Source organism: Micropterus dolomieu, linkage group LG19 (genome assembly GCF_021292245.1).
Source record: "Micropterus dolomieu isolate WLL.071019.BEF.003 ecotype Adirondacks linkage group LG19, ASM2129224v1, whole genome shotgun sequence".
NCBI classification, from domain to species: domain Eukaryota; kingdom Metazoa; phylum Chordata; class Actinopteri; order Centrarchiformes; family Centrarchidae; genus Micropterus; species Micropterus dolomieu.
This window is the reverse complement of record NC_060168.1, coordinates 22,265,281-22,281,710: the sequence shown is the minus strand read 5'-3', so window position 1 is coordinate 22,281,710 and position 16,430 is coordinate 22,265,281. Positions and strand designations below refer to the sequence as shown.

General features: G+C 39.0%; 1 protein-coding gene across 3 annotated transcripts; it reads right to left on the bottom strand.

Annotated features, from left to right (window-relative positions):
- Positions 1-262: 262 nt before the first annotated feature.
- On the bottom strand, positions 263-14,474 carry LOC123958082 (nuclear distribution protein nudE-like 1-A). Of its 3 annotated transcripts, XM_046031277.1 has the most exons (10): positions 14,336-14,474; positions 12,568-12,664; positions 9,992-10,145; positions 7,105-7,253; positions 6,527-6,663; positions 6,167-6,340; positions 5,040-5,134; positions 4,783-4,919; positions 4,543-4,577; positions 263-1,624 (listed from the first exon to the last, which is right to left on the bottom strand). In XM_046031277.1, the coding sequence occupies exons 2-10, from the start codon at positions 12,651-12,653 to the stop codon at positions 1,614-1,616; spliced, it is 978 nt and encodes a 325-aa protein (XP_045887233.1). In that variant the 5' UTR covers positions 12,654-12,664; positions 14,336-14,474; the 3' UTR covers positions 263-1,613. The 3 variants fall into 3 exon arrangements, with proteins under 3 accessions (XP_045887233.1, XP_045887231.1, XP_045887232.1); XM_046031275.1 differs by lacking the exon at positions 4,543-4,577; XM_046031276.1 differs by lacking the exon at positions 4,543-4,577 and having other exon boundaries at positions 263-1,621.
- Positions 14,475-16,430: the final 1,956 nt, after the last annotated feature.

Genomic DNA, 16,430 nt, shown 5'->3' with positions numbered 1-16,430 from the left:
CTTTAGTAATGAAACACAATCAATCGCTCAGTCAACAAAACAACAGTAATTTATAAAGAAAAAAAAATTTACTGCTTCAACCTTAGCAAATTTGAGGATTTTCTGCTTTTCTATATTTAAATAATCAACACATGAATTGAAAATTGCAATTAGTGGTCTTTTTCAACATCGAATAATCTGCTGATTATTTTCACCATAAATCTTTTGCTCTGAGAAATGTCCAAAAACTGAGAAAAGCAAAAAAATATGTCAGAGCCAAATGTGATGTCTTCAAATTTGAAAGTCAAAAGATTCTCAGATATACAGCGATAAAACAGAGACAACCAGCATATATTCAGCTTGAATCAGACAATGATATCACTAGAACGATTAATCAATTATCAAAATAGCTGCAGATTAGATTCAGCTAATCGATAAATTGACTTATCGTTGCTGCTCTAGCTGAAAATAACTGCCCTAATTTCCTCCACGGTACGAACTGATTGAAACACAGCAAATGTTAATAGATGGAGTATAATTACATATTTTATTAAAACGTGCTGTAAAAGAAAACTGAATTAAATTAAACCCACAAACAAAAACAAAACAGGCAATATTGCACTTTGAAAATGAAAGAAAGTTAAGTTCACAAGAGGTCAAAGTGCTTCACTCACTCATCGTGTACAGTACTGAAAATGTGTTAAATCAAAAAAGCAAAACACTTCGACTACAGAATCCTGGTTAACTGGTGTGAACACTACGACAGCACCTCTTAAATGGCCGTCTATAAATAACGATCAATATGACCAATACTGTACACATCATGTCACATAGTTCAGAGGACAGATGGTGTGTTTGACTCACTACAGACACAAAGACTCCCCTGCCCTTTCTTAAAAACATCTTTGAAAACCAAATGCAAAAAAAAGCAAGGGTCACGAGATAACAGTTAAAAGCCAAAAACCACGTGACTCCTTCCAGAGATAGTATTTAAAACATCTGCCTGTGAGGCTCACGTGTTGGACATTTTTAAACATCAACAATAATTGACAGAGACATTGGCCATGTGGCACACAATTATCCGGGACATCTGCACACCCATTAAAGTTATTTTTCATTCATGGTTTCAGCACTGGATGTGAGTGCACTTAACTGTCACATTAATTTAAGTTATTGCTAGTTAAAGTAGTGACATTAAAATGTCCAGCTAACGACATTTTAATTGCATAATATTTCCCTTTTTAGATTATTTGATGCACACATTGCACAAATCAGGGTGCAGAGTTCTTTGAGGAATCTTTAAATATGTCAAGAGTAGATGGGGCACCATCTTTGTACAAGCCAGCGAGCAAACAGCAGATACAGAAACACATGAAATATACAGACAGGGACCCATAATTACAGCAGGAACGAAGCACAAGTGCCAGAACAACAGAGAGAGTGACAAGACGAGGTTTACAGTAGCCATTTGTGATCCCTCTTTGTCTGGAGCCTTCAGGACGGTTTGGGTTAGGTTTGAGATGGGGGGGTGGGGGGAGGGGGGTGTTAACGTCACACAGCAAGGGGCACTAAGCCTGTGGAGGAGGCAGCAGGTGGGGCGGTGATAGCTGTCAGGGTACCTGGTTTCAGTCCGTTCACGGTCCTGCTGCAAAAAACAAAAAAGAGTTGCATTAAACCAGAAAGGTCTGCAACCGAGCAGTGATGTACTCTACATTTATACACTAATTAACCCACTACTGGCCCCTGACATAAATTGTATTAGAAACAAGCCGATAAGTACGGAAGCCCATTTCTGCCACGAAAGGAACAAAACAGATGTATCATTTAAAAATGTATTCAAAATAGTATCTTATTGGATCTTTAATAAACAGAAATAAAATTAAAAAAATACTCATGGTAAGTCAGAATTAAGAGATACTGTAGGTTTTGTACTTTAAGGCTTTAAGTTTAAAAAAAAGAATTATGGCACAAAAACTGGAAATATGCTTCTGCAGACAGCATAAATGCTTCATATGCTTCTGTAAGTGAATGTTGATGATTTCGGACACGTTCTTGTGTGTGTTTCACTTTATCCTGTATGGATTGGGTGGTAAATGTTGTCCATTTAGTAGTGTCACATTTAGCAAACCACAATGTAAAAGAAAACGAAAAAGAACTCAGGAAACAGAAATCAATTTCACCCCAGTTGACAAATATAAAAGACAGAAATGTATGCTCCAAACTTTAAAAGGAAAAAAAGAGAATAGAAATTTGGGAGGTTTGCCTACAGTTACACTTTTCTGCATCTGAATAGAAGCATAATTCAAATTTTAGGCATAATGATGAAATAGTAAGTCAAGATGTTGGCATACTAACTATCTCATCATTTTTACTTAGCATGAATACTTTTATTTTTGTCCCTACTGATATGTTATTTTACAGGTCCTTTATTTTCCTGTTAATTCTCTGGAAATGTATGTAGGGTTAATTCGTAGGACATTTAATGGTCATTTGATAATAGAAAAATAGAAAAAGTGTGAATTTGGTATAGTTAGTCAGTACCCGCTCATTATATGTTTTTTATAAAGAATCAAGGATTATAAAACAGCTTGTGAACTTCCTGTGAGACAAGCAGTTTGTGTTATTAAGAAGTAAAACTGTGTAGTAAACAGTTTGGTTTACTTAGTGATCAATGACAAATTTTGACACATTAAAATAAAAAAGTTTCAAGCTGCTATTTTCAAGGTCAACAATGAATCGTTAAGCTCAACTAAAAGGGTTTAGTTAATCCTACAATTGGATGTAACTTAAATAACAAATGATTTTTTTCTTGGGTTGAATGCAACTTTGTTAGTTAATAAATTGTAAATAATTAATGAAGTAGGATTTTTTATATATCTATTTAATGGTTCTTAAAAAAAGAAAAAGAAAAAGAAAACTTAATTTTAACGATCAGGGGAATTACCAAATGACCTTGTTTTTTCTTTTCTTGGCAGAATTCGACTTCCATAGGTGCAGGATGGAAGCTGGAAATGTCAGATAAACTACTCATCCTCCAGTTTGACAGAAGTATTTTCAGTCACTGTCAGTTCCTCTCTTCTGTAACACTGACACTCGAGGACACTGCAGTAACTAGACAGAGATGACCTGCTTTAAACTTTATGCATGTGTTGCTAAAAATGGAACTTGAATGCAGAAAGTGGGAAGGAAGTTGCAGAGTTGCTGACGGGCTGGTTAAACTGGTTTCTTTAGTGGGTAATAGTTGGGCTTTGATGATCGATATTGTTTGTGTGGTTCAGGCCTGAGTCATGACTCTGGAAAGCACCGTTCAGAAAAACTGAAAGTTTGCTGTTTACCTTATTTAAGCAGATTCTCAAGCTAGAGCTGATATGGTTTCCATATTTTCTATACCAGTCACCATGAGCTTTCGTACCGATATCAAAGCAATTTTTTATTCCTGATACCTAATTCATGAACTACGAAAAGATGTCAAACAGTTAAATATATAAGTGTTAAATAAAGAGCTTTGCTTCTCAGTCTAAAAGGTAGAAAAGTTCCTAAACTTGTCCTTTTCAATACTTGAGCCTCAGACTATGGACACATTTGGTCAGTTCTCAAAAAGTATCAAGGTTCAACACTCAGGCCTATTCTCAGCAGGGAATCGTTATGTTGTCTTCTATTACAGTAAGTAGGACAAGATGCTTTTGGCTGAAGGTGAACGGTGTACATAACAAACGCCCTGCTCTGAAATCAGAAGGACAATGTCCTTGTTGTGTACGCATCTCTATGTGCTGTCTCTTTAGTTCTAGCAGAAACACTGTCACACTGTTCTCACCACCGGTAACACAAGCAGATGGGAGTGATGCAGCAGAAAAACTGGACACAACAGCACTTTTGCTAATAAATATGACTAAAGGATTTTTCTTACTGTCAACAATATCCCATGGAAACTGCAAAACCAATAATGAATCAATCTGACTAACAAGTATTGTGTGTGTATCACAGCCTCATATCCCTACTTCCTCTGAGCCATAGAGCTCCATTGTTGTGCAAAGACTATTAAAAACACATCAGTGAGCCACACTGCTGCACTGGTGACATGTTTATTCATCACCATGAACACACACTGTAGTTTATTCTGACTCATACAACGTCCTGCTGCCCCAAATACTCACTAGAGCACCAAATGTGGATTAATCCTCAGCTGAAAATAGCCCCCAGTATAGTAGAGTTTGGTAAAAACTACAGTGACCAGCTGTTTTAGGAAAGTACTGAGCCTTTTTAAAATATCAAATAATATATTTGATATCTACAGTAGGAATGGATCGACTCGAGCTTCATCATAAACATAAAGGAGATCTATTCGGTCAGCTTAGAGTTAAAAAGGCAGTGGGAAAATTCCAGCACCATTACATTACTACCACCACCACTACCCTTAAATCATTAGTGGCCAGGAAATCATGTAGCCCACAGTCATGAGTTATTTCTATGTTATTTCTACATGAAAAAGAGGCTTGTTAACATCAGCAGCAGCATGCATTTGCCCCAACACACTCAGATAACAGGCGGCGGAGCTGCGATTACCCAGAATCAATGCAGGGAATGTGACAATCTCTGTCCTGCTGGGAAAAAATGCACACAGGTCTCAGATACTCCTCCATATATTCCCCTTAGTCATCCACTACATCAGACACAATACATATCATATACCATTATAACACACCTAAGGCATCCTCTGACAGGATTCTTGTCATTAATTATCCCTCACTTATTACTAAGAGATGGAAGATGTAGCAAAGGCAGGAGGGTTTTGATTTCACTCACGCTTTGTCAAAATATGATGTATGGAGTGATTGCGAGTAGTTTGCGTTGAGCACGTTGCTGTTGTCGAGAGCGTACGCCTTCCTGGCTCTCTGGTCCTTGGCAAAGTTCCTGCAAGCGGCAAGCTTCGACTCCAGAGCCTGTGCAGAGACATACACAGAAAGATGACGCTGCTCGGTGGACAGGGACTTTCTACATTAAGCTTGTGATGTAGTGAAAGAGAAAGGGAGACTTAGGAAAACTCAGAAGGAATGACTCACCCCTACTTTCCGGAGTAAATCACTGACGATGTTGAGGGCTGATATTCTGGCAGAGGGAGTCAGTGGGGAGTTGCTGCTATAGCCATTTGATAGCACTGTAAGGGGAGAGTAAAGAAGACGATGCAAAGATGTGTTTAATTACATTTAGAGTCTTAATTTTATTGTCTGAAATCACTCCCTCATGCACTCATTTTCTACTCCTTAGCCAACATTCAGTAGGTTACTCTATAGTGAGCAGTAAAATAATATTTTGAAATTGAATGCATGAACATTTTTTTTCCCCATTGTGGGCATTTTAGAGGAAACTATATAGTGCATATAATGTATACTCACACATTTCAAATAAATAGAAGCAACGCTTTGCACCAGATCAGCTACAAGTTACTTTTTATCTGCAGACATAAACTGCAGATGTAATAATCCTCTGTTAGTTCATCACTATCACTAAATTCACACGCAGACCGTATATAATAATATTGTTCATAGCTGTTTTAAGAATGAAAAGCTTTAAATACATATGGTCTAAGACAATATGAAATACAGGGTGTCAAGATGTCCTGAGGAAGGCGGGTGTGCCAATACCTGTTGGATACTGTACATTTTTCATAATGTTGCCCAAATATATCAGTTTCTTTTTTTAACCATCCACTTGTGTGCCTGAAACTGAATTCTTTTTATGCCACACCCTACCTAATGGATAAATGCATATTTTCCTCCTCTTTAATATTACTTTTTTCCCCCTCCTAGAGTATTGATGTTTAGGAGGTGCTGTATTTTGTTCCAGGAGTCACGTACACTAAAATTAAAAGCAGTCTTCCCATTGTCAGACTAAACTCTTCGAGTGGGTCTGAAAAAGCCTATCTGAGTGACAAAGCAATTCTGAAAGGTTATATGATCATTTTGCAGTAAGGGCTTTATGAATAAAAAGATACCAGTGAGTATCACATCACACCACCTAACCCTATCATATAAAACACTATGACGTGTACCATAGTCACCACCGGTGTAAATCTCAAAGCAGATTGATAGACTGACGTGTAAGAGTAAAAGAGGATGGCTGCCTATAAATCACTTGCATAATGAGTGTAAAATAAATGCCCTCTCAGGGGAAGAGAGGCTGCAGCTACCTGTTGGGTTGGCAAAGGTGTTGTCCAGATCTTTGCTCAGTGGGGTAGCAGGGAGAGAGAGAGAGGCCTGCACTGCAGTGTCCATCTTCACATTGTCCTGTGTGGGCGAACTTGGAGCGGACATCCTGGTTACATCTGACTGCCTCTCGCGTACGGCCAGCTCCTGCCGCAAATCTACGGGAAAAAAACAACAAAAAACCCCCCAAAAGATACGTTTTGTAGGTCTTCCCAGGATCAGCTTAAGACACAGAACAAAGAGATTCCTACAGATCTGTGGGAAAGCAGATATTTTAAATCTTGGAAGGGGAAGCGGGGAGGTGCAGCCAGTGACTGACAGCCGTGGCTCTAGTCAATAATCACCTCTGGCTTCATCCTTTAATCTTTGCACGGAAACCAGAAGAGACTCCTTCTCATCTAGCTCGCTCTCCAGGAAGGCATTCCTCTCGATGGCCTGGTTCAGACGCTGCTCGAAGTTCTCCAGAGACACGATGGTAGCTCTGAGAAAGAAGTAAAAACCAGGAGAAGCAGAAAATACTGAGATCGACATTTAATTAATTAAAAATCCTCTAGCGCTGCCTTCTGTGTCTCCTACCTACGTATTAATGATTATTCAAGTATGAAAAGGGGTCAATATCTCAGGCTTGTACAACTGTAGCATTGATTTTAACCCGATTCAAGCCATTTGCTAATTATAACAAGAATTTAGGATTGCAAATTTTTAAATAGATTAAATAGGGATCACAAAGAAGGTGGTTTGATGGTGAAACACATATTTGCATCAGGTTAAAGTGTCACAAAATCGTCTATTCTGTATTATGCTTGTAATAAAAAAAATAAATCTTTAGTAGTCGAGCTTTAATCACACGCTAATCAGGAAAGAACTGACTAAATGATTTTAGAAAATTTTATCTTAGTGAGCATAAAGAGCCCAGACGGACCTTTTGGCTCTCTCCAAGTCATCATTGGACTGTTCGAGCTCTCTGACGTATTTGTGAAGCTGATCCTTGATGCTGCGTGTTTGGCCGAGGTCGTCCTCCAGCATGGAGATCTGCTTGTAGCTCTGAGAGTACTGCTGCTCCAGCTTGTCCTGAAGAGGACGAATGAAGAAGGGGCGAGACAGGACAGGATTGAAGACAGGCAGGACAAATTGAGCACATGTATTTAATCTAGGACACGCTGGGAAAGAGAGCTTCACATTAGGGCATGATTTAACAGCTCCCGACGCACACCACCTACATGTTATCATCCATTTTTCAATGCTCCCCTAACATTCCTCCTCTCTGCTGTTAGGCAGCGGATGTTAAGTGTGACCTATATATCCACCAGCTCCGAGACAATCAGCTCAATAAATACCGCAGGGCCTGTCTGTATGCCTGACCTATATCTGCTGTTACTGTGGCGTCTGAATCAACTGCAGCCAGCCACACGGAGGACAGCAAACCCTCTGTTTGCACCATGAGGCTCATTTCAGAACATGTGACAATGAAACATATAACACTTAGATATACATCAATCAGCCATAACATTATGATCACCGACTGCTGAAGTGAATAACACTGATTGTCTTGTTACCTGTCAGTGGGGGGGATATATCAGGCAGCAAGTGAACATTCCTCAAAGTTGATGTTAGTGGTCCGATACAAAAGATAAGCTACTGTAGGTCAAATTGCTGGTTCTGATAGAAAGGTGTCAGAACACACAGTTGGGTCCTGGCCTCGACGCGTCAGGGAGACCAGCAGGTGGTCATAATGTTATGGCTAATTTCTTACGGTGGCCTAGAGGTGCAAAACGCAAGCAACGTTGGACGAAACACAAAAACAAATCAGAATGCAGAAACACAAAACATTATTTTGTAACATAATGTTGACTTTTCTGAAACATTAAATGTTGTAAAATGTTGTTGTGTTTTCTTATTTGTTGATTTGTAAAATGTATTTTTTATCTCTGAAACATTGTCATGTTTTCTGAAATGTTGTCTCTCCTGAAACGTTGGTGTGTTGTCTGTGATGCAGTGTTGTATGAAATGGTGTTTTCAGATTTATTGATCTGTTTTCTGTAATGCTGTTGTGTTGTGTGAAAAGCTGTTGTGTTTTGCACCTGAAACCATCAACAATAAACAAAAGTATCTAACACAATAACATTACAGAAAACCAAACCCTTCCTCTAAGTTATGAAACTGTCTCACTGAGCCAACAGTTTTGTATTAGTTTATTACCTTGGCACACACATCTCATCCCTGCTGGTGAATTGATTCACCCGGTTGGAAACATGGACACAGAAATGTGGCACCTGCCTTCTTGCTAATTATGGAGCGAGAATAAGAACGACAGACACAACCTGATGCATTATGAATGAGAGTCTGAGTCTTAATGTATACAGGAGAGAACATATGTTGGTTGATAAGTGCTGAAATTAGACAATAGAGGTACCTCAGCACCTTCCTGAAATGAGTTTACCATTTAGATTACACATGGGCTCACAGACTGTGCCAGCTCAATGACTATACTCCCCACTGAGGCCAGTAAACCTCATCATAACTGTTTGAGTTAGGCCTCCAACATGCACAGACCCACAAACCCATATAGGTCTGATCTCAATATTCCTGTGACCTCTTACATATAACCAGAAAGGCAAAGCTGCAGGCCCACAAGAGAAAATAAATAAGTACTGAGTTGCAGCTGTTACAATGTGACTTCACTTTCCTCCCAAGAGACTGCACTCACGGACGAGTGGTGATATAAGATGGCTACCAAAAAAAAAAAGCATCAAATATTTATTAAACTGAGTGTACACGCTGTACTTGCCTGCTACAGAGTTTAATGTATCGTCAAGATTTGATAATAATGTTGCTAAATCCACAATTCACAGCAGAGATCCTTAAATATGACACAACAGTTACAACAACTGTTTATTAAACCAACAAGGGGAAATTCAATGTTCCCACTCTGGTGTTATTGTTATTATTAGTATACAATAACACACATGTAACAGCACACGGAACAGTTGGGGGTTCAGGGACTTGCTCAAGGTCACCTTCAGCAGTGCCCAGCTCTCCAGCTACTACCGCAACTCTGGTCCAAGCTGGACTCGAACCGGCGACCCTTTGGTTCCCAGCCTAATCCTCACGGATTGAGGACAAAGTCTGGGTTTTTACCTCCACTGTAATACTTTGATCAGTGGTTTCCAACCTGGAGGGCCAGGATCCCCCAAGGGGTCAAAAGATAAATTTGAGGATAGGAAAATAATAAAAACATTTGCATTTTCTAGTGAAATGCTGTAAAGTTTCTGTAGAGGACTCAAACTCTATTTAAATTAAGGCTGCAACTAATTTATTTATCTCTCAACTTATTAAATTAAAAACAGACACACACATAAACTAGCTCTTATGTAGAAAGTATTTACACCAAGCAACTGTCCAACTGACAGAGCTAACGTCAGCTTGTTAATATGACCGGTTTAGATTGAAAAATAAAGTAGGTAATATGGTCAACAATTCTGATCCGTTTCATAACAATGTAAACTGGGAAGATTTTAAATTACATTTCACAAACATAACACAAAATTAAAAAACAATGCACCTAGCGTCGGTTACGGTAGCATAATTGGATCATTCATGAATACTACTCACTCTGAAACGCATATTTCCTGGGAAAAGGAAACTCAGCCACATAAAACCTTTTCTTATAAACAGCAGATTTTCTTTACATGGACACATGAACAACAAATTATGACTACATATTGTCCTTGTCAGCAATACCTGGCAACCTGAGATGATTAGATCATAGGTTTATTGATTCAGAGACAGATATTTCTATTATCTTTTACCTTGATCGTTTCGAGCTCATTCTTGAGTCTGTGGTTCTCAGTCTGCAGGTCCTTCATACGATGCTCAGTCTGGCCCAGCTGAGCTTCCAGCTCGGCCTCCAGCTCCCTGCTCCCCTCCTGAAACTCCAGCAGCTCCTCCTGAGCCTCCTGGCAGCTGTGGGGAAGACATGAGAGAATAAAGCATTAGACTACATGTCGAGACAGAAAGGAGGTCAGTATGCAAGCCTGTATGTTGGATGCATTCATCAACTGTTACTGTTACTTCCCCATGTTGCTTTTAAGTTTTATGTAAAGCACTTTGAATTGCCTTGTTGGTGAAATGTGCTATAAAAATAAACTTGTTGGTGCTGATAGATGGAAAGTCAGCAGATCAATGAAGTCATTAGGATTTAACATTTTTGGATGTGAATGCATGTATAACATTTTACAGCAATTCATCTTGTATTTTCCAAGAACAACAAAGACTGATCGACATTATCATCCAGACGTGGCTTAAATGTCTAACAAACATAACCTTTTAAGCTAAACAGAGAAATGCACATAGAAAACCAGATTGATATTTAATGCATTCAGTTTGACTGGTCTCAGGAGCCAGATGTCTGACATTAAGTTCAGACATGTGATCACTGAACAGCGTTATCGTGAAGTGGGGGTTATGTAAGTGTCTGTTGATGTGGCCATGGGTGAACACACTCGGGACGGACACACAGACTCAGCAGTCTATAAATGGCAAATGGCAATAACCATCACGTGAGCGAGAGTGCTGGAGGTGGCAAAAAGCCAGAAAATACATTTATAAACGCCAGCCCACTGTGCAAATACTCAGCATCACTTTGAACTGGTTCTACTTGGAAATGGTCGACTGCTGCCAATTTGTCGACTGGCGCTTCCCCTTCACAGTTATTATAACCCTTTATTCAAAATGCTCCAGTGCATCGGAACGAATGTATGAGGGGAATCCTCAGCATGGAGAAGAACATTTCATGATATGAAATTGTTTATTTCTGCTTATTTAACACACAGTTTGGTGTAAGTAAATGCACAAGGATTTTAAATCAGTTATTGTACTGCAGGTTTCTTCTAGTTTACAAAACTAAAGGAAAGGAAAAATCCTACGGAAACAAATAAAATCTTGGTTAAAGATTGTTAAATCTGCTGATGAAGATCACACCATCACCTTGAGGCAATATTTTTTGTCACCTGCTGTTTCCAAGGTCTAAAATGAGCTTTGAAACTCAATCTGGTTAAACCTACTGTAACAGTAGATGCCTAAATTGAACAAGACTGATTCTAATGTCCTCATTAGATTAAGAGAAGAAAACACTTATATCACATACAGTACACCACACACACAAGTAGCTTTGACTTTGAAGGAAGATCATTGTCTATAGACTCTTACATAACTGGGTGTAGGCCTAAGCTTGTGTCTTTTAGCACAGGGTGTTGAGATTTCAGTCAGCCCTTAATCAAGTGACGTGTTGTAAGATAAGATTTAATCCTCGGGAGCAGCTAATTCCAGTAGCCTTTAGATCATTAAAATGTTGAGTAATCACCACAGCAAACAAAAACTGCAGCTGTATTATTACATAAAGTCATTCAAAGACGTGAGGACAAAGAGATATGAGAGTCTTTTATGTTTAATGTGAAACATGAGCAGCAGGCTTTCACTGCCTGTCCCACATGAAGCTGTTCCAGAAGTGTCACTGGATATGCAAACACTGGCTTTTAATTGAAAGGGGAAGAATGGGTGACTGGAATCCAATGACAAGATAGCAGAGCAAACATTCCTGAGGCGATGTTGTGATCCTGCTGCGGGGAGCCTGTCGTTCCCACAGACACAAAGAGACTGAAGTGCTACCATCAGATCGTGTGATCTAGACTCTCACATTGATCCGTTAATACACTATATGTTCATACGTATGTGGACATCCAAACATCACACATGCATGTGATTCATGACCAATTCAGGCCCGGAGGTCAGGACTCTGTGCAGGCAGGTCCAGTTCAGTTCTTCCACAACAAGCTTGAACAATGCTTCAGTTTATAGCTATAGTATTCGGTACACGACCAGCAGAAAAAGCCATTTGTTGGTTGCTTCTGAGGTTGATTTTTGACATTTCTAGTAGCCCTATAGGATGGTTTTGGTGTCACGCACTCTAGTGATATGTCAGTCGCGACCCGGTTTGCTCTATGAGTCGGGTCTTTTAAGTGAACGATTTCGTGCAACCCCCACACCCTCCCCATGCAAAACCTATCGATATAATAGAATTTTTCAATGTACTGCAGATCTCTTGCATATTTTTTTTCTTGTAACAATTAGGAATGCAGCTTACTAAATGAAGAGCAAGGGCTCTTGGAAAAAGAAAGGGAGCCATGATGATTGATGAGGTTTTGGTCAAAATTATTCAGTAAGATGGGAAAAAATATGGAAATTGGGTGTTAAAAATTGTGAATTATTCCTAGAGTTAAAGTATGAAGCCTTTAAGTAAATGTTACCAATGAGTTCAAAACAATGATGTCACGTAACGTAACCGAAGAACAGGAAAAAAGATTGTCCACATGAGCCAGTTACGTACCTTTTCTTGTACTTGAGTGAAAGAGCCTTCCAGAAGTCAATTTCCTCGTCTTTTGAGGAAAACTTTGGTATCATATCTGTTTCCATCGCAAACAAATCTGGAGAGGAAGAAATAAAGGAAACAAGGGAAAGTTTATTACACAGAGCGTTTCGGATCCATTCGAGTGTAGCAGTTAAAACTCTCCTTCATTAGGTTGCACTTACACACAGATTTCCTACAGTCTCCTCTATGTGCCTGAAATCTCTCTTAAAAACCTGCAGCTTGGTTAAAAATGCAGCACACTCAATCAACAGAGCAATGGCTGATGGGTTTTTATTTGACAGCACTTTATTCCCACTTGATCAGCACACATCCTAAAAGCAGATTTTAAAAAAGAAAACAGCTCCCAGAGATGATATTGTGGCCAGGAGCCTCATTCATCACACTGACTTATAATTAGAGTCAAAACTGGAATGAATCCCCTGAACACCAAACATGTTGTGTGCAGGAGCAGATGCAGACACTACCAAAGCCTTAACGAGAAACTAAAAGCTGTTGTAATTTATTAGTTAAAACGCTCACTCCCTCTGACTTAAATTATAGAAAATCAAAGCCAACATGACAAAGCTCCAGAACAATGTTGGACAATATCTTTGCTCAGGACAATGCTCTTTTGTCTTGTTTTTGAAACGGTGTTGCTTTCACTTGCTTTCTATATTGTGTCCTCTGTTGACTTTAAGAGGAACTAAAGTTAGGGAAAGGGTAGTTGAACCTTTAAATCCAACATACAGTCAATTAACAGACAAGGTTTACTTCAACACTTCAGATAATATCATTGCACAGTGCCATTTCCTTCCATAGGATGTGAAAAGAAACTAGTTACCAAAGCTGTCAGACAAATGTAGGGGCGTAAACTGTGCAATATTTGCCTCTGAGATGTGGTGAAGTAGAAGTATAATGCTGCATAAAATGGAAATACTCAAGTAAAGTACAGATTAATTGTACTTAGTTACCTTCCACCGCTGCCAAGGGATGAGTCAAACAGAAATCTTAATAACCATAAAGAGAGCTGGACTTCTCCTGTATGTTGCCCTATAAAAATGTGATTCTGTGATCCCCTGAATAATTCAGCTTCAAATTAAATATAACCAAGTCACCCACAGCCTAGAGGGAAACTCAGATGTTATTACAGTAGATGGAAAAACCACACAAGCCATTTTGACAGCATCATAAAGTACAGTACGCCTGGTATGCTTATTAAATTAAAAAACACAATTATATTGCCAGAAAGCCATTTTCCCCTTACTATAAAGTGCATGAGAGTGATTTTGGTAGATGATTTAAGGAATTTATTCTATGATTTTAAAGTTGAATTAAATTAAGGAAGCTACTGGATATGTTTCTGAGACTGATGTCACAAGACTCCACTATAAAATCTCAGTATTAACACTTGGTGATAAGGAATATAATCCAAAGGAGAAATGACCCTGTTGAACACTGGTCATATGGTAATCTAGCATTAGAAACTGCAACGTCGATGTATAAATAAATGCAATAAAATACAATAGTCGGTAGTGGATTATAACATAAAATAGGAATAGAAATGACTGAAAGGCAGAAAGGTGATGCTGAGCTCAGCTGTCAAAACTGGGTGTGCAAACACGCCGTGAAACGAACAGACAATCAGCCAAAACCCCAACGACAAGTTGGATCCAATATTTTAATTTAATGGGTTTTCCACCAAAGACACAATACAAGTTATTATATAATATATATGTGCATTTAGTACCTGAACATCGCCCGATATGTATTAGTCCATTCCTCTCGGTTGTGTCAGCTGCTGAGGCCGAGCGTCTCTGCTGTCTGCTGATCTCTGCTGGCTCCTCTCAGCAGGGCATTTAGGGGACAATACACCCTAAATATGAACGTTTTCACTGTAAGATGTGTGGCTCAGGTTTAATTTGACACCTTTATAATAGGTCGATTGTTAGGACTGCAGGAATGACGAAAATATTTCACTGCACGTACAAATGTGTTAGTAAGTTTCTAAGTAAATCATTCAAATGTAAAATATCTAATACAAAATGTCCACAAATTCTGTTACTGATCAGTAGACAGGATCGGAAAAGTGACAAATATTCAAGTTGCATTCAGATTTCCAGCCTGAGGAAACACATTTCTTTATTTGTGGATAATTGCAGTAAAAATGTGTTAGAATATCACATTGAAAATTGAATTTTAGGGTGGATTTTTTCTGCTGCTCTCACGGGCTTTACTGCTGCACACAAACTGCGCAGATCACGCGGTTAATGTTAAATTAGTACCATCTGCTGGTCATCCTTTATTTTGATGATGTTGAGGACAGATTCACAAAAACAAAACAAACCAAACAAAATTGGATCCACAATTCTTGAATGAAAACATCATGACTGAACTCAAATCTAAGCATGTTGTTGTTTAAAGCAACAATGTAATGTGTGAAGAGAATTAGAAAAGTTAGTCATGATTTTACTGAAATGTATTGCTTTATAAGTCAAACTTGTGAGATAAAAGAGGGGAAATAGGAGAACTTGGATTTCATGCACAGTTTAATTCTAAATTCTAACTTCCAAATTCAAAAATTATGATATAATATGTCAAAGTTATCATATAGTAAGATTTAATTTTATAAATCTAATTTTATGATAAAAAGTTAAAACTTTTGGCTGGAGCCAATCCCAGCTGACATCGGGTAAAAGGCGGGGTACACCCTGGACAGGTCGCCAGTCCATCACAGGGTTAACTTTATATTTATTTATTTATTTATTTCATAATAGTAATACATTACGTATTTTTTGCAAATGTTACTCTGTTTAATTCTTCTATAAACTCAATAAAATTTTGTTTTTATAACCGTATAATTCTTCGACTGTAAATTCTACTCGTCAAAACTAGTGTCATTTATCTTTCAGATGTAAGTAAACTGAGTCTTGACATGAGGAGTTGGCCCTTCTGTGTTGAGCCATGTGTTTGTGTCGTGGTTGTTTAGTCTCCCCAATATACAGGTGTGTGCATTCCTCACTGCATTGGACCGCATACACTATTGCTTTGCTTGCGTTTGGATGTGCGGCCTTTTAGGTGGACCAGTAACTGTCTGAGCATGTTCTTGGGTTTAAAAAACACAGGGATGTTGTCCTCCTGAGTTTCTCTGATACTCCAGACACGTATGAAATCACAAATGTTGTTGCTTTTAATCTTCTTTTCCTCCTCCCCTAGTAGTGTTGTTCTTTCCGGATCTTGTGGCCGTTTTCACAAAGGTCCATTTAGGATATCCACTGGCTGTAAGCTCCCCCTTCAGGTGTGATGTGTTCTGTGAAGGCTTGCACTTCATGGATTTTAATTTTGACCCATTTGATCCATACACACGTACCAGTGGCTCTCTGCTGTTCCTCTGAAGGAGTTCAGGGCTTTGCTCTCCACTTCTAGGGGATACCGGTGAACCCATGGCACAGCCATGCTTCTGTCTGCAGAATCCTTTGTTGTACTGAAAATAGGTGGTGTTTAGACAGAGGTCCAGTAATTTACAGATCTGGTCAGGGCTGAGGCTAGTTCTGTCATTCGGGGTGCTGCCTTTTAGCAGTCAAGTCCTTATGGCTTCTACTGCCTCATGGTGGAGATGCATGTGAAAAAGGAAGTCATATCATATGATGTTCGGTTTCAGTCCCTGAACTTTGTTCACAAAGTCAATGGAGTTTTGTATGTTGTGAGACGTGTTGCCAACCAAAGGGGCTAGGACAGTAGATATGTGTTTGGCAATGTTCTAGGTGACCGAGTGTATGCTGCTGATAATGGGCCTGAGTAGGGCTCCTTCTTTGTGTTTTTTTGGGTAGTCCGTAAGGAATGGC